The 21,464-nt window shown below is 44.0% G+C and overlaps 1 protein-coding gene across 1 annotated transcript; it reads left to right on the forward strand.

The window, feature by feature from the left end:
* Positions 1 to 19,193: 19,193 nt before the first annotated feature.
* On the forward strand, positions 19,194 to 20,608 carry LOC103970931 (uncharacterized). The gene has a single exon (XM_009384845.3). The coding sequence runs from the start codon at positions 19,392 to 19,394 to the stop codon at positions 20,424 to 20,426; it is 1,035 nt and encodes a 344-aa protein (XP_009383120.2). The 5' UTR covers positions 19,194 to 19,391; the 3' UTR covers positions 20,427 to 20,608.
* Positions 20,609 to 21,464: the final 856 nt, after the last annotated feature.

A 21,464-nucleotide genomic window follows, 5' to 3' on the forward strand; every position in this document is an offset into this window, starting at 1 on the left:
AATTAGTGCAGCGGAAATCTTACAGCGATTTTAAAAACGAAAGCTGCGTTCGTCCGATAAAAAACGATTTCGATATAAAAGCAGAATCACAGTGCAGTTTGCGTCTAAGCGCAGTTTTGCGTCTAAGCGTAGTTTGCGTCTAAACACAGTTTGCGTCTAAGCGCAGTTTGCGTCTAAGCACAGTTTGCGTCTAAGCGCAGTTTGCGTCTAAACTCAGTTTTACGTCCAAACGCAGTTTTACGTCTAAACGCAGTTTTACGTCTAAACGCAGTTTTGCGTCTAAACGCAGTTTTACGTCTAAACGCAGTTTTACGTCTAAGCGCAGTTTTGCGTCTAAACGCAGTTTTACGTCTAAACGTAATTTTACGTCTAAATGTAGTTTTGCGTCTAAAAGCAGTTTTGAACCTTGAAAAGCGTTTTACGTAGAAAGCAATTTGCAGTTATAAATGGAATCCGAATGTAAGCGTAAACTGCAGTGTGAAGATCGTACGAAAACACGATTTACGTTTGAATGCAGATTCTGAAAGATCAGAGCTTAGAAACTCGTTCGTAAAGGCGCAGAGGGCAGTAGCAATGTAGGAGGTTTGCAGTAATGATAAAGTGCTCAAGGTAAAAGCAAACCAGAGATTTAGAGTTGTTCGGTCAGTCTTGACCTACTCCACTTTTGGCTTCCTCCTCCGATGAGGTCACCGACGTCAACTAGCTGCCTTCCTTCAATGGGCGAAGGCTAACTGCCCTTTTACAGTTTCTCTCCTTTTGACAGGCTCAGGAGACAACCTTTACAGATCCTTTCTCTCCTCTCTTTACAACTCAAGACTTGAAGAACAGAAGGAGGAGAACTTTAGGACTTTACACAAATTTGAGCTCTTAGAATCACTGAAAAGATCAAGAATTCGGTGTGGATCTGTATCTTTTCAGTGCTGAATGGGTGGGGTATTTATAGGCCCCATCCCAGTTCAAATTTGGAGCTCAAAACAATCAAATCGATCAAATCCCAGAATTCCGGGATCAGGCGGTTGCACCTCTTGACTGGAGAGGTTGCACCGCCTGGCAGAGCTCGGAGACTGAGCCCAGGCGGTTGCACCTCTCTGTCAGAGGCGGTTGCACCGCCTGAGTCTGGCTCGAAGACAGAGCCCCCGTCGGTGCCACCTCTTGACTGAGGCGGTTGCACCGCTCTGCCAGAGCTCGAAGACCGAGCTCAAGCGGTGCTACCTCTCTGTCAGGGCGGTTCCACCGCCTAGTCTAGCTCGAAGACTGAGCTCTGGGCGGTTGCACCGCCCAGTCTCGCAGCCCTGGCGGTTGCACCTCCTGGCCTAGGCGGTTGCACCGCCTGGTGCAATCAAGGTCCGAATGGTTCGCTCCATTCGGCCCAATTTGAATCTTTTCAGGGGCCCAATTGCCCCAAGATTAAGCTAATGGGATCACCTCCCATTTTCAAGCTTAATCATCGTGCTAACTACGATTAACTCTAAGACAACTTCTGCAGCTATGCTCCGATGCGTCAATCGCTTCTTCCGGAGAGTTTCCGGCGAACTTCCGTCGATCATCCGATAAACCCTCGGTGATCCTTCTGCGGACTTCCGGCAAACTCATGGACTTTGCGACGATCCACTTGGCGAGTTCCGACGAGCTTCGCTTGGCAAGCTTCTGGACTTCTCGGATCTGTTCTCGCAGAACCTCCGACGACCGTTCGAACTTCCGTTGAACTCTCGAACTCCCAACGTGATCATGAACTTGACTCCGGCGCAACTCCTGCTGCTTGTCCAACTTTCATCGTAGTTAATCCTGCACACTTAAAACAAAACTTCGATCGAGACAATTAATCCTAAGCAATTAACCAAGTTGTCCGACATGTCATTGGTCCCTCGACGCTTCGTCCGATTCTTCGGCGCATCGTCCTCTCCTGCAGCCTATTGCCCAATCGGCCAGTTGACTCCGCAACTCCGATATCCTTGGCACAATACCCGCTCTTCTTGGCCCGATGCCCGATTCCACGGCCCGAAGCCTTCTGTCGATCGTTGACCGATCCACCGGCCCGACGTCCAATCTTCTGACATGTTCCTTCGGCACAACATGATTTTCCTGCTTTAATTGTCTCATCCTGATCGAAGCATCCTGCGTCACTCAAAACGCAGATTAAATCATAAACATATATCAAGTAGTTTCATCATCAAAATACGAGATTCAACAATCTCCCCCTTTTTGATGATGACAACCACTTGATGACGGAGTTAAACTTAACTCCCGGAGTTTAAACAAACTCCCTCTATCAATATGCCATATTGATAGAACCTTGAATTGAAACTGAATTCAAGTCATTGCAATATTCATCATGAATACTTGCAACATGTCAACATGAACATATGCATAAACTTATGCATCACATGTCATGTCATCAACATACTTTCATCAACATACTTCTCCCCCTTTGTCATCAACAAAAAGGAGAAGTATCACAATCAAGTGTTTGTGATATTGGTTCAACTCATTGAATGAAAAACATAATATCAAGTTTTATCATCATGCAATCTTGTAGCTAGAAGATTTAGCAAGTGTTACATCATGCTTAGAACATTCATGCTATCAAGTTTTAGATATGCAAGTTTTATAGCATATAAGATAGCACTTTTGGTAATGTTCAAGATAGCAAGTTCTACATCATGCAAGCTAGCAAATTAGAGATGTTCAAGAAGGCAACTCTTGCTTCTTGAAAATTTTGCTCACTTTGCTAGATGCGCAAGTTAGCATTTTTGCCTCTTGAGATAGGCAAGATAGCACATTTGCTTCTTTTGAGATAGCAACTTTTTGCTTCTCTTTAGACCAACAAGCTAGCAATTTTTACGATATACAAGTTTCACAATATATAAGCTAGCAAAAATTTCGAAAGCAAATGCAAGATAGCTTTCTTGTGTAAGCTCATGATTCTTGCTTCCTATTGCAATGTGCAAATTGCAAGTTTTGCTTCTTGAGATATTCAAGATAGTGATGTTCAAGAAGACAATTTTTCTTCTTGAAATAAGCAAGTTAGCAATCTTTGCTACTTAAGATAGGCAAGCTAGCAATCAAGTTTTTGCATCTTCTTGACTTGTACAAGCTAGCTATCTCCCCCTTTGTCATTGTAAAAAAAAGAAAGAGAGAATACAGTTTTGTAGTTCTCTTTTCCTTTTACAAAGATTTCAAAATCATGACAAATGATGAATAATCAAGTTATGAATGTCAAGACAATTTTTCATCATGAATATTTTATCATTGCATGCATCATTATCATAAATTGAAGTATTACATGCATGATAGCATATCACCATTACATTAATGTTTCAATATAACAATTTCTTCTCAAAATGTGTAACTCGACACTCATAGCATTTTAAATCATGATTTACATTATATGCAATACATCACATCATAATTAGAAAGCACAAGTATTGCATGCATAATTGCACATCATAAATGTTTCATATCATGATGGTATCAATTTTGTCAAATTATATCCTACCATGCATGATCAAAACTTCTCCCCATTTTATCATTGAAAACAAGAAGAAAGTAGGGGGAAGAGCATAAAAGTGTTAAATATTTCAATCATTTCAAAGCATTTACATCATAGATCAAGTCATGATTCGTGATTCATCATAAAGCAAGTTAGTTTTCAATCAACACATAAGGCATTCAAGGAATTTTTGAAACATAGGAGAATGATTAATTTAAGCATACAATGTTTCAATCCAATTCAAGTCATGAATATCAATGATTTCATATTGTGAGTATCAATTCATGAATACCACAAGATATTATTTGTGACTTCAATTTTGCAAGATCAAGATTATGATTTAGATAAAACTTATTCAAATCAAATCATTAACTTGAAATTCATAATCAAGTCATTAAAATTAATTTCGAGATTCATAAAATATCATGAAATCATTAATCTCGATCAGATGGGAAAAGCATTTTTTAAGAGATTCCTTTTCATCTAAGCATGCCTTAGTCTTTATATGCCAAATTAAGATAAGCATGAAAGTTCAAGACATAAGGCAAATAAATCTTGTATTATGAAATATATGATATCAAGGCTCATGATTCATTCAAAAAGATATAGTACAAAGAGCAACTTGAAACATTCTTATCGAAATCACATTTTAAAATATTCCAAGTTTCAAGATATCAATATGACACTTCATTGAATTGCATTTCATTTGAAGAACTCCTTTTTGATAAATGTAGGGAGCATAATGAACGATCTTGATTTATAAAGAGCTTCATGTTATAATTACCAAGATCATGATTTTAATAATTATTCTCTTTAGCAAAGAATCACAAAAGCACTTTATTTTTGCATAATAAATCTCATTGTATTATGATTTATAAATTCTTTTTCTGCACATGAATCATAGGAGATATGAATGTGAAACAAATCTTTGCAAGCAAAAACACTATCATTCATATTTTAAGATTGAATTTATAAGCAGGAATCATTTCATCAAATCCATTTTAGAAAAATATTTTTCATAAGTGTATGAGAAAATCCGATTGTTAGGATACCAATTGTTAAGTGAATCCGAAAATGAAATTAACACTTTCATATATTCAGACATGATTTTTGTTATAGATCTTGAAATTAAATAAAGAAGATCAAACAAGCTCATGATCATGGATAACTTAAAGTCTCATGCATAAAATTGTTAATAACCATTTAATATTACCTCTTTATGCATTACTTTAAATCAAACGTGATTTCATTCAACAGTGTTAATCAAACATGATACACATTATTACTTCTTAACCATGATCAAAATCATTTTGTTTGTTTATCATAAAATATGCAATATCATCATTTTCGAAATTATCAGCATGATCATAATTTTTGTATTTTTATTTTTAAACATGTAATTTTCAAGAAAATTAATTCTAAACAAAAAAAAAATTATCATGAAAGCATCAAGTAATTTTAAAATAAACCAAAGGCATTTTAATTACCTCAATGTCGTAGGCTGGTAAGGCGTAGTTTGCCGCCTCGCTTTTGTTGACTTTCTCGTCTTCAGAGGAGCTCAATTCATCCCAATTTTTATTCTTCTTCTTGCGTTTAAAGCAAGTAGTTCCATTCTTTTTGCTTTTTAATTTTCGTTTCATTTGTAGTTTAAGTTCACCATCACTTGAGCTTACGCTCGAGTGGTCTTCAAATGTTCTATGTCCCAAATCCTTCCTGTTCTTTGGAAGGTTGGTTTGTTCATCATTGTCCTCATCACTTGAGTCATCGCTCAAGTGGCATTCATTTGTCCAGAGTTCCAAATCCTTCCTGTTCTTTGGAAGGTGATTGTGTTCAACATGTTCATCATGTGCATTGTGCACCATTTCATATGTCATCAATGAACCAATTAGTTCTTCAAGTGGTAAGTTGTTTAGATTTTTAGCTTCTTGTATTGCAGTTACTTTTGAATCCCACTTTTTAGAAAGAGAACGCAAAATCTTGTTTACGAGTTCAAAATCCGAAAAACATTTTCCAAGAGCTCTTAAACTATTGACGACATCCGTGAAACGGGTGTACATGTCGCCTATAGTCTCGCTTGGTTGCATTTGAAAAAACTCAAAATCATGCAATAAAAAGTTAACTTTCGAGTATTTGACTCTACTAGTTCCCTCGTGCGTGATTTCAAGAATTCGCCAAATGTCAAAAGCCGTTTCACACGTAGAAATCCGATTGAACTCATTTTTGTCCAATGCGCGAAATAAGACATTCATAGCCTTTGCGTTTAAAGAAAAATTATTCTTCTCCAAAACCGACCATTCGTTCATCGGTTTGGAGGGAAGTTGAAAACCGTTTTCAATGATACTCCATAAGTCTAAATTCGTAGAAATCAAGAAAACTCTCATTCGAGTTTTCCAATAAGTATAGTCCAATCCGTTAAACAACGGTGGACGAAAGACCGAAAAGCCCTCTTGAAGAGCCATTTCTCTCGGGTGTAAATCCGAAATGAGAAATACCCCGCTCTGATACCAATTGTTAGGATCGAGAGCACTAAGAGGGGGGGGTGAATTAGTGCAGCGGAAATCTTACAGCGATTTTAAAAACGAAAGCTGCGTTCGTCCGATAAAAAACGATTTCGATATAAAAGCAGAATCACAGTGCAGTTTGCGTCTAAGCGCAGTTTTGCGTCTAAGCGCAGTTTGTGTCTAAACACAGTTTGCGTCTAAGCGCAGTTTGCGTCTAAGCACAGTTTGCGTCTAAGCGCAGTTTGCGTCTAAATTCAGTTTTATGTCCAAACGCAGTTTTACGTCTAAACGCAATTTTGCGTCTAAACGTAGTTTTACGTCTAAACGCAGTTTTACATCTAAACGCAGTTTTGCGTCTAAGCGCAGTTTTGCGTCTAAACGCAGTTTTACGTCTAAACGTAATTTTACGTCTAAATGTAGTTTTGCGTCTAAAAGCAGTTTTGAACCTTGAAAAGTGTTTTACGTAGAAAGCAATTTGCAGTTATAAATGGAATCCGAATGTAAGCGTAAACTGCAGTGTGAAGATCGTACGAAAACACGATTTACGTTTGAATGCAGATTCTGAAAGATCAGAGCTTAGAAACTCATTCGTAAAGGCGCAGAGGGTAGTAGCAATGTAGGAGGTTTGCAGTAATGATAAAGTGCTCAAGGTAAAAGCAAACCAGAGATTTAGAGTGGTTCGGTCAGTCTTGACCTACTCCACTTTTGGCTTCCTCCTCCGACGAGGTCACCGACGTCAACTAGCTGCCTTCCTTCAATGGGCGAAGGCTAACTGCCCTTTTACAGTTTCTCTCCTTTTGACAGGCTCAGGAGACAACCTTTACAGATCCTTTCTCTCCTTTCTTTACTACTCAAGACTTGAAGAACAGAAGGAGGAGAACTTTAGGACTTTACACAAATTTGAGCTCTTAGAATCACTGAAAAGATCAAGAATTCGGTGTGGATCTGTATCTTTTCAGTGCTGAATGGGTGGGGTATTTATAGGCCCCATCCCAGTTCAAATTTGGAGCTCAAAACGATCAAATCGATCAAATCCCAGAATTCCGGGATCAGGCGGTTGCACCTCTTGACTGGAGAGGTTGCACCGCCTGGCAGAGCTCGGAGACTGAGCCCAGGCGGTTGCACCTCTCTGTCAGAGGCGGTTGCACCGCCTGAGTCTGGCTCGAAGACAGAGCCCCCGTCGGTGCCACCTCTTGACTGAGGCGGTTGCACCGCTCTGCCAGAGCTCGAAGACCGAGCTCAGGCGGTGCTACCTCTCTGTCAGGGCGGTTCCACCGCCCAGTCTAGCTCGAAGACCGAGCTCAAGCGGTGCTACCTCTCTGTCAGGGTGGTTCCACCGCCCAGTCTCGCAGCCCTGGCGGTTGCACCTCCTGGCCTAGGCGGTTGCACCTCCTGGCCTAGGCGGTTGCACCGCCTGGTGCAATCAGGGTCCGAATGGTTCGCTCCATTCGGCCCAATTTGAATCTTTTCAGGGGCCCAATTGCCCCAAGATTAAGCTAATGGGATCACCTCCCATTTTCAAGCTTAATCATCGTGCTAACTACGATTAACTCTAAGACAACTTCTGCAGCTATGCTCCGATGCGTCAATCGCTTCTTCCGGCGAGTTTCTGGCGAACTTCCGTCGATCATCCGATAAACCCTCAGTGATCCTTCTGCGGACTTCCGGCAAACTCATGGACTTTGCGACGATCCACTTGGCGAGTTCCGACGAGCTTCGCTTGGCAAGCTTCTGGACTTCTCGGATCTGTTCTCGCAGAACCTCCGACGACCGTCCGAACTTCCGTTGAATTCTCGAACTCCCAACGTGATCATGAACTTGACTCCGGCGCAACTCCTGCTGCTTGTCTAACTTTCATCGTAGTTAATCCTGCACACTTAAAACAAAACTTCGATCGAGACAATTAATCCTAAGCAATTAACCAAGTTGTCCGACATGTCATTGGTCCCTCGACGCTTCGTCCGATTCTTCGGCGCATCGTCCTCTCCTGCAGCCTATTGCCCAATCGGTCAATTGACTCCGCAACTCCGATATCCTTGGCACAATACCCGCTCTTCTTGGCCCGATGCCCGATTCCACGGCCCGAAGCCTTCTGTCGATCGTTGACCGATCCACCGGCTCGACGTCCAATCTTCTGACATGTTCCTTCGGCACAACATGATTTTCCTGCTTTAATTGTCTCATCCTGATCGAAGCATCCTGCGTCACTCAAAAAGCAGATTAAAACATAAACATATATCAAGTAGTTTCTGCTAGTCATAGGTGCCCAGCAAGCCAATCACGTGAGTGATGGCACGTGTGACTTGATACAGAATCTTTTTGCTTATTATATTTTGGCGTATATCACTTTATAACTATTGCATAAATGCATATATATTGTGATGTCCTTGGATTTGTGCAATGGGAATCGGATCGTGATGAGATCACGATAATGAGATCGATTCACCTTTAAACACATATCCTAAATAATCCCGGTCATAGGTTACTCGAGAGGGACATCGTGATAACCGGATAGACTGGTGTGCTGTATACCCGTCCATATGATGGATGCAGCTGGTCTCATAGCTGCTCGTGTAGGGACACTAGGGATACAGTACAGGTGCTCATTGGAGAATGAGTTCACTGATTGATCCGCTTACGGAATGCTGGATGGTTGATGATGCCTTATTGTCAGACAACGATTCCGTAGTCCTAGTGGTGTATCTGGTTCTTAGACTTGAGACACCAAGGATGTCCTGTATGAGTGCTCCACTCTTTGATACCAGACTTATAGGTTTGGCTGTTCCCAGATCTAGTACAACTGGTCATTGGGAGTGGTAGTCGACCTTACGAGGGCTATTGAGTGTCGATAGAGGATCATCCACTCTCGGTATCATGAGAGGAATATCCCATGTGTTCTTGCTCAGACAAATCCCTGGCCAGGGTCATTCGGGTTGAGAGAGAAAGAGTTCTCCGGGAGAATCCGATTAGAGCGAGACTCGAGTAGAAACCGTATGGGTCTGACAGCACCATGCTCGATATACGGTCTCTGGGATATTAGATGGATGAGGGACTATAGGTACATGGTAACTGAGGACAGACAGGTCCAATGGATTGGATTCCCCTGTATCGTCTGGGGACTACGGCGTAGTGGCCTAGTACTTCCGTAGTCGATGAGTCGAGTGAATTATTACAGAGATAATAATCCACTGAGTTAGAAGGAGTTCTGACAGGTATGACTCACGGCCAGCTCGATATTGGGCCTAGAGGGTCACACACATATGGTAGGCATTGCGATGAGTAGAGGTTCGGATATGAGATATCCGACGGAGCCCTTGTCTTATTGGATGCAGATCCAATACCCACTAGGGAAAGGACCCATTAGGGTTTTGACACGGGATCTCTATAAATAGGAGGGATTCACAGCCTCATAGGCTAGAGTCTTTGCTTGCCCTTCCTATTCTCCTCTCCCTCTCCACCTCAGAGTAGGCCTGGAGTTTTGAGGAGCGTCGTCGCAACCCTGCTGTGTGGATCACCGCTAGAGAGGAGGACGCTTGACCTCCTTCACCCTCTCCTAAGGATCTGCAAGGAAACAGGGATATACGATCTCCCTAGGTAACACAATCAATATACGCAGTTTTGTGTTTTGCGGATTTTTGCGCACCAATCTTCGCACGACGACGAACATCTTTTTGGGAATCGGGGATTTTTGTTTTCTTGTTCTTCCGCTGCGCATATGATGTCGCCCCCTTATGATTTCCTAACAGTGGTATCAGAGCCAGGTTGTTCGTGCGAATGATTGGTTTTTGAACTGCGTGTATTGTGTTTAGGAAGAATATTGACGTCAAAATCGTTGACGCAAAAGCAAGGAAGGGCAGCAACAGTTGCTGCCCTCGATCTGCATGCCTGCAGCCACCTGCAGCGGCAGCCGCAGTCGCAGCCAGGCAGCACAGCGCCGGCGCATGCGCAAGCGCTGTGTCTGCAGCAGCCGGCCGGCGGCCTGCTTGCAGCAGGCTTGCTGCCGGCGGGGCTGGCAGCCCGCGGGTAGAGGCGCCTGCGGCCGCTGAGCCCGCGGGTAGAGACGCCGCGGGGCAGCAGCGCGGGCTGAGGCACCGCAGGGCAGCGGCGCCTGTGGCCGCTGCTCCCACGGGCAAAAACCCCGCAGGGGCGGCCGCCAGCGAAGCAGCACCGCCTGCGGGCGCTGCCTCGCCGGCAGAACTGCCCGCGGAGGCGGCGACGCCCGCGGGGGCCAGCGGGCGTGCCGCCTGCAGGCGAGGGCAGCGCCCCGCCCCTCGCCGCACAGGCCGCCGCCGGCAGGGTGGCGGCGGCGGCAGCAGCGAAAAGGGGAAAGGGCATTAGGGTTTTCTGGAAAAAGACAGTTTTGCCCCTCGGAATTTGAGAAATTCCAGTTTCTGTCTTTTGTCCAAATTACGAAAATACCCTTAGGAATTGAGAAATTCCCTACATGTCCCTGATTTCAGAAAAATATTAATTAATTAAAAGGTTTAGTTGATTATTATTTTTATTATTATCTAGTAGTCCTACATGATGATGATTATTTATACATGTGATGTATGATGTGTGGACGGATGATCATGGACCGTGTGATGTGTGTACTTGTGATTATTATTATTGAGGTATGCGAACCTCCATTATATTTCTCGTTTATTGTCGGGCCTGCGTGCCTATGATTAAGTTGTAATCACATGAGGAGGCGCAGCGGGAGCGTGGATGCGACAGCGGGACCCACGAGACGGACGATCGTGTTGCATGGAGATGCATCAAGATGTCGACGAAACCGACGAGGACGAGATGGACGATCACAGGGCATGGAGATGCACCGTTGCACACATAGATCTTGATGTGAGTGATTAGGCCTACTGGCTCGGGCCTAATCATATTAGGTTGTGGTCCATGATCATCTGGTGTGATTGCTTATACACATACTAGATATGTATATATATTTGCATGCGATGTAGATATATATTAAATATGTATATGTGTGACATGTCATATTAGGAGACCAAATTATAGAAACATCTCTCGATAATATTAAGTCGGTAAACGTGAGGCAATTAGATTGACCCGCGTGGCCTTCCATCGTTATGAGTAGGAACCGAATCCCGGTGTAGGTTGAGTTGGTCGAGTCCCTCGAGACTCACCTATATCACGATTCGCTATCTTGCTTACGACATAGAGATGTCACCGGTGACCTGAGGGCATGGTATGCTTGGTCGAGTCCCTCGAGGGTATATCATCAAATCAGACTCATCTTGTAACGAAGGTGTTGACTTAACCGAGCATCATGGTTGGTCGAGTCCCTCGAGGCCATGGTGATTCGGAGGCCGAACAGGACGGGAATCACAAGGAGTTGTGATCGGCAAGAGTTGCCTACCTTTTAGGCTTAGTGTGATTGGTCGAGTCCCTCGAGGTTACACTAAGACGTTGATTGGATCCTGATCCCCACTAGAAGTCTGCCGGAGACTTCCGTTTCACGTGCTGAGGGTGTCGCGTGACTCGTTAGTAAAATAGTGGGAGCATATTAAGATAGAAGTCCATATCTTGATAGTTTATTTCTTGCAAAATCTGCATGTTATTCATTTTTGCTACATCTTTATTTTCAGAAAATGTCGCTTTCAAATCCCTTACGTGGCATACTTGATGTCAACCGCCTCACTGGTCCAAATTATACGGATTGGCTCCGTAACTTGAGAATTGTTCTCACAGCGGAGAAAATCGTGTACGTCCTTGATACAGTGATGCCTACGCCCGAAGAAGGGGCAAGCGAGGATGAGATCGCTCGCTACGTGAAGTATATTGATGACTCCACTCTTGCTCAGTGCTATATGTTGGGCTCTATGACTCCAGAGTTACAGAGACAACATGAAAAGATGGATGCCAGATCCATTCTCCTACATGTCCGTAAATTGTTTGAGGAACAGGGAAGGACTCAACGATATGAGATATCCAAGAGCCTTTTCCGCGCTAGGATGACTGAGGGGACACCGGTTCAGAACCATGTCCTAAAGATGATTGAGTGGATAGAGAAACTCACAGGTCTAGGAATGGTCCTAGAGGATAACTTGTGTGTGGACATTGTGCTTCAGTCCCTACCAGATTCCTTTTCACAGTTCATAATGAACTTTAATATGAACAAGCTTGAGGTGACTCTCCCAGAGCTCCTCAATATGTTGAGGGAGGCAGAGAGTACTATTAAGAAAGAGAAGCCAATTCTCTACACTGGTGAGACCAGAAAGAAAAGGAAAGCAGAAAGGTCCCTTAAGAAGGGAAAGGGCAAGGGCAAACAAGGTAAAGCAAAGGTTGCTAAGAAAGACCCAACAAAGGACAAAGGCCAGTGCTTCCACTGTGGTAAAGATGGGCACTGGAAGAGAAACTGCAAAGAGTACCTTGCAGAAAGGGCGAAACAAAAGCTTGATGAAGCTTCAGGTACATTCATGATCAGTCTCAATTTGTCAGACTCTTATGATAACACATGGGTATTAGATACCGGTAGTGCTTATCATATATGTAATTCGTTGCAGGTTCTGGCAAGGCCTAGGAGACTAGAGAGAGGCGAGATGGACCTCAAGATGGGTAATGGAGCAAAAGTTGTTGTATTAGCTGTTGGCGAGGTCGCCCTACATCTGCCTAGTGGAGCTTTTATTGCATTAGATGCATGTTATTTTGTTCCTTCTATTATCAAAAACATTATCTCCATTTCATGTTTAACAGTTAGTGGATATAAATTTGTTTTTGAGAACAATGGTTGTTCGATATTATTAGATGATAAGATCATCACGAAAGGAACATTGCATAATGGTTTATTTATGTTAGACACCACTCCACATATCATGAATATAAATGTGTCCAAAAGGAAACGAGATGAGTTGAACAGTGCATACCTGTGGCATTGTAGGCTAGGTCACATCCATGAAAGAAGGATTCAAAAGTTGCTAAATGATGGATATCTAGATCCATTCGACTATGTGTCATATGCAACTTGTGAGCCTTGCATTCGTGGAAAACTGACCAACTCTCCATTTAGTGGAACTGGAGAGAGAGCCACTGAGTTGTTGGAACTCATACATAGTGATGTATGTGGACCCATGTCAACTCATGCCATTAGAGGTTACTCCTACTTCATTACATTTACTGATGATTTCTCAAGGTATGGATATGTGTACTTAATGAAGTACAAGTCCGAGGCCTTTGAGAAATTCAGAGAGTATAAGAATGAGGTGGAGAACCAGACTGGAAAGAGTTTCAAAACTCTTCGATCAGATCGAGGAGGTGAGTACTTAAGTACAGAGTTTACTCACTTCCTCAAGGACCATGGGATATTATCCCAATGGACACCTCCTTATACACCTCAGCTCAATGGTGTCTCTGAAAGGAGAAATCGTACATTATTAGATATGGTACGGTCCATGATGAGTTTCGCTGACCTACCCATCTCATTCTGGGGATATGCCCTAGAAACCGCAGCTTACCTTCTGAACAGAGTTCCAACTAAGTCGGTAGTGTCTACACCATATGAGATATGGAAAGGGAAGAAGCCTGATCTTAAGGTTGTTAAGATTTGGGGCTGCTCTGCCCATGTTAAAAGACACAACCCCGATAAGTTAGAATCAAGGACAGGGCGATGTAAATTTGTGGGATACCCCAAGGAAACTTGTGGGTATTACTTCTATCATCTCGAGGACCAAAAGGTCTTTGTAGCTAAGAGAGCAGTGTTCCTTGAGAAGGAACACATTCTTGACGGAGACAGTGGGAGAATGATAGAATTGAGCGAGGTTGGAGAACCAAGCTCAAGCACCACTCTACAGCTCGAGTCTGTTCAGGTACCTAATACACAAGTATCAACTTTACGCAGGTCTGATAGAGTATCCCATCCTCCTAAGAGATATGTGGGACATATTAGAGCAGAGGATGTAGAGGATATTGATCCTCAGACCTACGAGGAGGCTATTATGAGTATAGACTCCGGGAAGTGGAAAGAAGCCATGAATTCTGAGATGGATTCTATGTACTCCAATAAGGTTTGGAACCTAGTTGATGCACCCGAAGGTATTGTACCCATCGGTTGCAAGTGGATCTTTAAGAAAAAGATCGGAGTAGATGGATAGGTAGAGACCTATAAAGCAAGGCAAGTGGCTAAAGGGTATCGTCAAAGGCAAGGTGTTGACTACGACGAAACCTTCTCACCCGTGGCAATGCTAAAATCCATCAGAATTCTATTGGCTATTGCAGCACACTATGATTATGAGATCTGGCAGATGGATGTGAAAACCGCATTCCTCAATGGGAACCTGGAGGAGGAGGTGTATATGATGCAACCTGAGGGATTCGTGTCCAAGAACTGCCCAGATAAGGTGTGTAGGTTGCTTAGATCCATTTATGGACTAAAGCAAGCTTCCCGAAGTTGGAACATAAGATTTGATGAGGCAATCAGATCTTATGACTTCGTTAAGAACGAAGATGAGCCTTGTGTATACAGAAAGGTAAGTGGGAGCGCTATTAGCTTTTTGGTGTTATATGTGGATGACATCCTCATCATTGGGAATGACATAGGAATGCTATCCACAATAAAGGCTTGGTTATCTAGACACTTCTCCATGAAGGACTTAGGAGAAGCATCTTATATCTTGGGGATTAGAATCTATAGAGATAGATCCAAAAGGATGCTTGGCTTGTCCCAGTCCAGGTACATAGAAACTATTGTCAAAAGGTTTGGCATGGAAAATTCCAAAGGGCAAACATGAATATGATACTTTATGCCTCAGCAATAGGGTCTATCATGTATGTCATGCTATGTACTAGGCCTGATATAGCGCATGCTCTGAGTGTCACGAGCAGGTATCAGGCGAATCCAGGCTTGGAGCACTGGAAAGCAGTAAAGTGTATCCTTAAGTACTTAAGAAGGACTAATGATCTTTTACTAGTATATGGAGGTAATAGCCTTAAGGTTGAAGGCTACACTGACTCAAGTTTTCAGTCTGATGTCGATGATAGCAAGTCGAATTCAAGGTATGTGTACATCTTGAATGGAGGAGCAGTGTGCAGGAAGAGTTCCAAGCAAGATACCACTGCTGACTCGACCACAGAGGCGGAGTACATTGCCGCATTAGATGCAGCAAAGGAGGGAGTTTGGGAGTCGATACAGATAGCGACAAGTCGACTTCCTTATATTTCGACAACTATGGGGTGATTACTCAAATAAGGGAACCCGGGTCTCATCAGAAGTGTTCTGAGGAGGTTCCAGCTTATAAGAGAGATCGTATCCCGAGGAGATGTAGCAGTGGAAAGAGTTCCATCCGACGATAACATTGTAGATCCACTGACAAAGCCGTTGTCTCAGATTGTCTTTGAGCGTCACAGGGGTCTGATGGGGATCAGACACATAGGTGATTGGCTTTAGGTCAAGTGGGAGATTGCTAGTCATAGGTGCCCAGCAAGCCAATCACGTGAGTGATGGCACGTGTGACTTGATACAGAATCTTTTTGCTTATTATATTTTGGCGTATATCACTTTATAACTATTGCATAAATGCATATATATTGTGATGTCCTTGGATTTGTGCAATGGGAATCGGATCGTGATGAGATCACGATAATGAGATCGATTCACCTTTAAACACATATCCTAAATAATCCCGGTCATAGGTTACTCGAGAGGGACATCGTGATAACCGGATAGACTGGTGTGCTGTATACCCGTCCATATGATGGATGCAGCTGGTCTCATAGCTGCTCGTGTAGGGACACTAGGGATACAGTACAGGTGCTCATTGGAGAATGAGTTCACTGATTGATCCGCTTACGGAATGCTGGATGGTTGATGATGCCTTATTGTCAGACAACGATTCCGTAGTCCTAGTGGTGTATCTGGTTCTTAGACTTGAGACACCAAGGATGTCATGTATGAGTGCTCCACTCTTTGATACCAGACTTATAGGTTTGGCTGTTCCCAGATCTAGTACAACTGGTCATTGGGAGTGGTAGTCGACCTTACGAGGGCTATTGAGTGTCGATAGAGGATCATCCACTCTCGGTATCATGAGAGGAATATCCCATGTGTTCTTGCTCAGACAAATCCCTGGCCAGGGTCATTCGGGTTGAGAGAGAAAGAGTTCTCCGGGAGAATCCGATTAGAGCGAGACTCGAGTAGAAACCGTATGGGTCTGACAGCACCATGCTCGATATACGGTCTCTGGGATATTAGATGGATGAGGGACTATAGGTACATGGTAACTGAGGACAGACAGGTCCAATGGATTGGATTCCCCTGTATCGTCTGGGGACTACGGCGTAGTGGCCTAGTACTTCCGTAGTCGATGAGTCGAGTGAATTATTACAGAGATAATAATCCACTGAGTTAGAAGGAGTTCTGACAGGTATGACTCATGGCCAGCTCGATATTGGGCCTAGAGGGTCACACACATATGGTAGGCATTGCGATGAGTAGAGGTTCGGATATGAGATATCCGACGGAGCCCTTGTCTTATTGGATGCAGATCCAATACCCACTAGGGAAAGGACCCATTAGGGTTTTGACACGGGATCTCTATAAATAGGAGGGATTCACAGCCTCATAGGCTAGAGTCTTTGCTTGCCCTTCCTATTCTCCTCTCCCTCTCCACCTCAGAGTAGGCCTGGAGTTTTGAGGAGCGTCGTCGCAACCCTGCTGTGTGGATCACCGCTAGAGAGGAGGACGCTTGACCTCCTTCACCCTCTCCTAAGGATCTGCAAGGAAACAGGGATATACGATCTCCCTAGGTAACACAATCAATATACGCAGTTTTGTGTTTTGCGGATTTTTGCGCACCAATCTTCGCACGACGACGAACATCTTTTTGGGAATCGGGGATTTTTGTTTTCTTGTTCTTCCGCTGCGCATATGATGTCGCCCCCTTATGATTTCCTAACAGTTTCATCATCAAAATACAAGATTCAACAAGGGGCTCGTCCTCGTTCTGGTTGAGCCCAAGGAGCAGCGCCATGGACGGCTTCGGTCGGGCATAGGCCAAGAAGTTAAGCTCGAAATCCTTGGCGAGCTGATCGAAGGAGGCGACGGTCCCGGGCTTCAGGCCGCTATACCATGTGCGGGCTGGCCCCCGCAGAGTCATCGGGAATGCCCTGCACATTAAAGCGTCAGAAGTCCCGTACAGCGCCATCTGGCCGCGGAAAGCGACCACGTGGTCCGCTGGGTCAGCGGCGCCGTCATACGCGTCCAGCGAGGGGAGGCAGAAGTGTGGCGGGATCGCTTGCTCTTGTATCTCGGGGGTGAACGGGGATCCTTGGTGTCCGTCCGCCCCGAGCTCTCCTTTTGACTTGCGGACTTCCTGTTGTACCTCGTCCAGTTTTTGACTGACGAGGCGCAACTGAGCTCGCAAGGCATTCGTCGAGTCGGCGGTCGGAGCCTCGGGCTCGGGGCAGCTCGTCGTGTCCTCCGCTTCCCGGCTCCCGGGCCGAGTTGTGGGGTTTCGAGGCGAGATAGGAAGCTCTGGAAGCGGTGCGTGAGTCCGGACAGGGGGCTCCCGTTGCTGCGAAGGTCGGGTCGCATGCGGAGGGGCTCACTGGGAAACGATCGGGACGATAGTCTGCACCATGCTTGTCAGGGCTCGGACCTGGTGGGCGAGGTCATGAAAGGCCTCGGGTGACACTTGCGACGGGCCGGCGGGTGTATCGCCGGGAGGCGACAAGCCTGGGTCATCGAGCAGTTGCTAGTAGCGTTCTGACACCACCGCGGGGCGTTCGTCGTGGGTTTCATCACGTAGGGGGTGTTCCCCCGAGGCGGGGAGCCCAGTAGTCGAGGGTCCGCCGAAGTGGATTCGCTGATCCCTTGACATTTGGATGCAGCCCTCCTTCTAGCGCCAATCTGTTACGGTAAGTAACTTTGTCAACCGTGACCTCGGGGTCGACGCGGCTGGTTCAGGGCTCCAAATGGCTGGGATCAGATGTGGCTCCCCTTGGGATGTTGTGGTGGCTGCCGCGGGGGATCCGACCTGGAAAGTTCCGCGACGCCAAGTGGATTCAACGGCGGTCGAGTACCTGCACACAGGTCGGGTCGATGGCTCGGCCCGACCCCTTCGACGATCAAGTCAGTGAAGCAGAGAGGAGTTTTTTAGTGAGATTGTCCCCCCTTCCCTCCTGTTGGGAGCCAGGGGGTATTTATAGATGAAGTTTGATGTTACCTGATGGGCCATCCGACCGGGGCAGGGTCGTACCTCTGATGGCGTCTGTCATCGCGGTCGTTGCGTGGAAGGCTGAGCTGTCGCAGGGTATGGGGGATGTCAGTCAGCGCCTTCGCTTGCCTTGGCCGGCCATGGGGGGTCAGTTGAGGAGGCTGTTTGGGTATGGTGGGTGTGGGTGCGCGTCGTGTCATTGTTAATGCTCGTTCTGGAGCAGTGTGCCGCACGAGGTGTCCGACGTGGGGGTGTATTACGTCAAATTCGGGGTGTTATGTCAAATCAATTTTTTTACCCCTATCACTAATATAACTGAATGTGAAAAATGATTCATAAAGGATAAATCGAATATTTTCATGGAAACAAATATAAAGGATGAATCAAACAATTACATGAAAAATAAATTGGATTGGTTCATCTAAAGTGATGGTTCAATGCATCCATTTTATTTAATTATATATATATATATATATATATATATATATATATATATATAACAATAAGTAAAGAGTTTAGGTCATTTTAATCATTTAAATTGCAAACTAATATATGAAACGAACTAATAAAAAAATCATGAACATCTAAAGTACCATCGATTATTTTTCTCTTCACCATAGATATTTCAAAAATAAAGTCAAAAATACGTCACCAATTATTATTATTATTATTATTATTTTCATTTCAATAGTACTGCGTAATGATAAATGACATATATTGACCACAACGATATTCTTCAAGATATAAATAAATAATAATAATTATTATTATTATTTTATAAAAAATATTTTAATTTATTAATATATTATTATATAAGTGATAAATCTTAAGTTCGAATTTAGTGTTTTTTAATCGGATAAAAATTGCAGTTCCAAATCCGAGTCTGAATTCGCGACTCGGCGTCGTGTACCGCAAGAAACCGGAAAGCTATGCCAACCGTCCACGAACACGAACGAAATCTCCACCGTCCATCTCATCCGTTCGTCTCTATAAATATAATCCTCCCCCCGCTCGAGGCTTCTTGTTGCAAAGAAAACCAAATCGTCGGAGGAAGAACTAAGAGAAACGAAACCTGTCTTCTTCTTTCGATCTTGAACTTCATCTTGAGTGTGGTACACACTTAGTTTCTTTACTCCAAGATCTCTTACCGTTCGGCCGGAGGTAGGGTTAGATCGATCGTTGTCTTCGCGTTTAGGGGATTTTAGGGTTCTTTGATCCGTCACCGGCCGGGAATCGATGAATGATCCGTCGCTGATGATGACTCGTAGCTTTGGGATCTGGCCGCCTTTTCCGCCCCCGGCGGAGGACCGGATGGGGTTTATGAACCCCACTCTGCCTCTTCCACCGCCCTTCGCCGCCCCGGGTGCAGCCATGCCAGGTCGGATGAACTGGAAGGTTAAGAAGGTTGCCGACAAGCGGAAGAAAGCGGCCGCTGGAGGGAGAAGGGAACCTAGTGGTGGCGGTGGCGTCTCCGGTTATATACCTTCGACGCTCCACGAGTTGCAGTACCAGAACCGCGCCAAGGCGCGCAGGTTCTTCCCCAAGAAGAAGTTCGCACGCTCCGCACCCTTTGCCCCCCGGAATACGACCTCCTTCATAATCCGCGCCAAGAAATCCGGCGGGATCGCGCCGCTGGTCTCGCCGTGCCCCGTGACGCCGGCGGTCCTCTCGACCCCCAAGTTCTCGCCGACGCGCGATGACCTAGCGGACATGGTCAAGGAGGAGTGGGGCGTGGACGGCTACGGCTCGATGAAGGGCCTGATCCGGCTCCGGTCACCGAACCGGGCCGGCAGTGGTAGCGGGGATGAGAACGAGGAGGGGTCGAGCGAGACCGACGTCGAGGAGCACCTGGAGGTGGAGCGGCGGCTGGATCAGGACGTTAGCCGGTTCGAGATGGTGTTCCCCGAGGAAGAGGAGCAAGGCATGAAAACCGCGGCGGACCTGCTCGAGAGCAGGGTGGAAGACCAGGACGCGCACATTGCGCAGCTCGAGGAGGAGAACTTGACGTTGAAGGAGAGGCTTTTCCTGATCGAGAGCGAGATGGAGGACTTCAGGAGGAGGCTGCAGCTGCTGGAGACTCGATGCCGCGAGAGGGAGGAGGATAACGGAGTCGACAACAACAAGGATGACAGCAATGGTGGAAACACCACTGAGGCGGCGCCGGAGAACGAAGAGGATGGGGCTGAGAGCAGCGGCGCCCGGATGCTGGAGGGAATTGAGAACTCGAGAGACAGGAATATCGATTGGGCTACCCTTGTGTACATAGATTGATTCCATGGGCTTTAAAGGTTTGTGGATCGTCCTCACAAGAAATGTGGAAGAAGATGGAAGTTGAGAATGTGTGTATTTTCTGATTCTGATTCTGATTCTGATTCCTTCATATATTTTTGAAGGTGGGGATTTTGGCACAATATTTCATTTGACACTTCAAATACTACTTGTTTTTGTTCTTGTTAGATTATGGATTATTTTTATGTGATTATTCATGTTAAATAAACTTAGAAATTCATTAGATCATGCAAAATTGCATATATTTATCCATACAAAGTTGATAATTTATATATTTATCCATCCAAAGTTGATAATCATCATATATATATATATATATATATATATATATATATATGATAATTTTCTTATAAAATATTCATGTTTTAGGCATTTCCTCTTTTACCTTTTTTAAACAATATCTCTAAATTGAAAATACCTAAAATGCTTTTTATTTTTTTATTTTAAATTTATTTTTAAACTGTTATAATGTTTTCGTATAACTCGATTATCATGATTTTTTAATAACATTTACAGTGTTTTATTAGTATATTAAAAATTACTATAAATGTTATTAAAAATATTATCATTATTATAACATTATATTTTTAGGTTTATAGTTAGTTTAGTTCAGATTAAAAGTCTATTTAAATTGTCTACGGTGTTTTTAAATAGGTTTTATAATATTTTTGTTATGGTGACTAAAACATTGTAACAAGCAAAATAAGTTTTATACTAAAAAATTAATTGATACTAATACATCTAATTTATATTTATCTTCTAAATTATAAAGTTAAGTCTAATAGAGTCCAAAATCAATAATAATAACAATATCCATTTTGAAACTAATTGATAAACATAGTTAGTATAATGTCCTAACTCATCACAAAGTCAATAGCTTCCATAATTATTGCATAATTTAGTTCATAATAAATTAATCTACAGGACATTTAATAGATCCAATGACTCTATAAGAATGCACAATATTCCAATACAAATAATATATAAAATAAGCTAAACTTATAATGATCCTAATAGATT

Source organism: Musa acuminata, chromosome BXJ2-11 (genome assembly GCF_036884655.1).
Source record: "Musa acuminata AAA Group cultivar baxijiao chromosome BXJ2-11, Cavendish_Baxijiao_AAA, whole genome shotgun sequence".
NCBI lineage: Eukaryota > Viridiplantae > Streptophyta > Magnoliopsida > Zingiberales > Musaceae > Musa > Musa acuminata.

Coding starts and splice junctions, on each gene's coding strand:
- LOC103970931 (XM_009384845.3), top strand. CDS start 19,392: ATGAATGATCCGTCGCTGATGATGACTCGTAGCTTTGGGATCTGGCCG.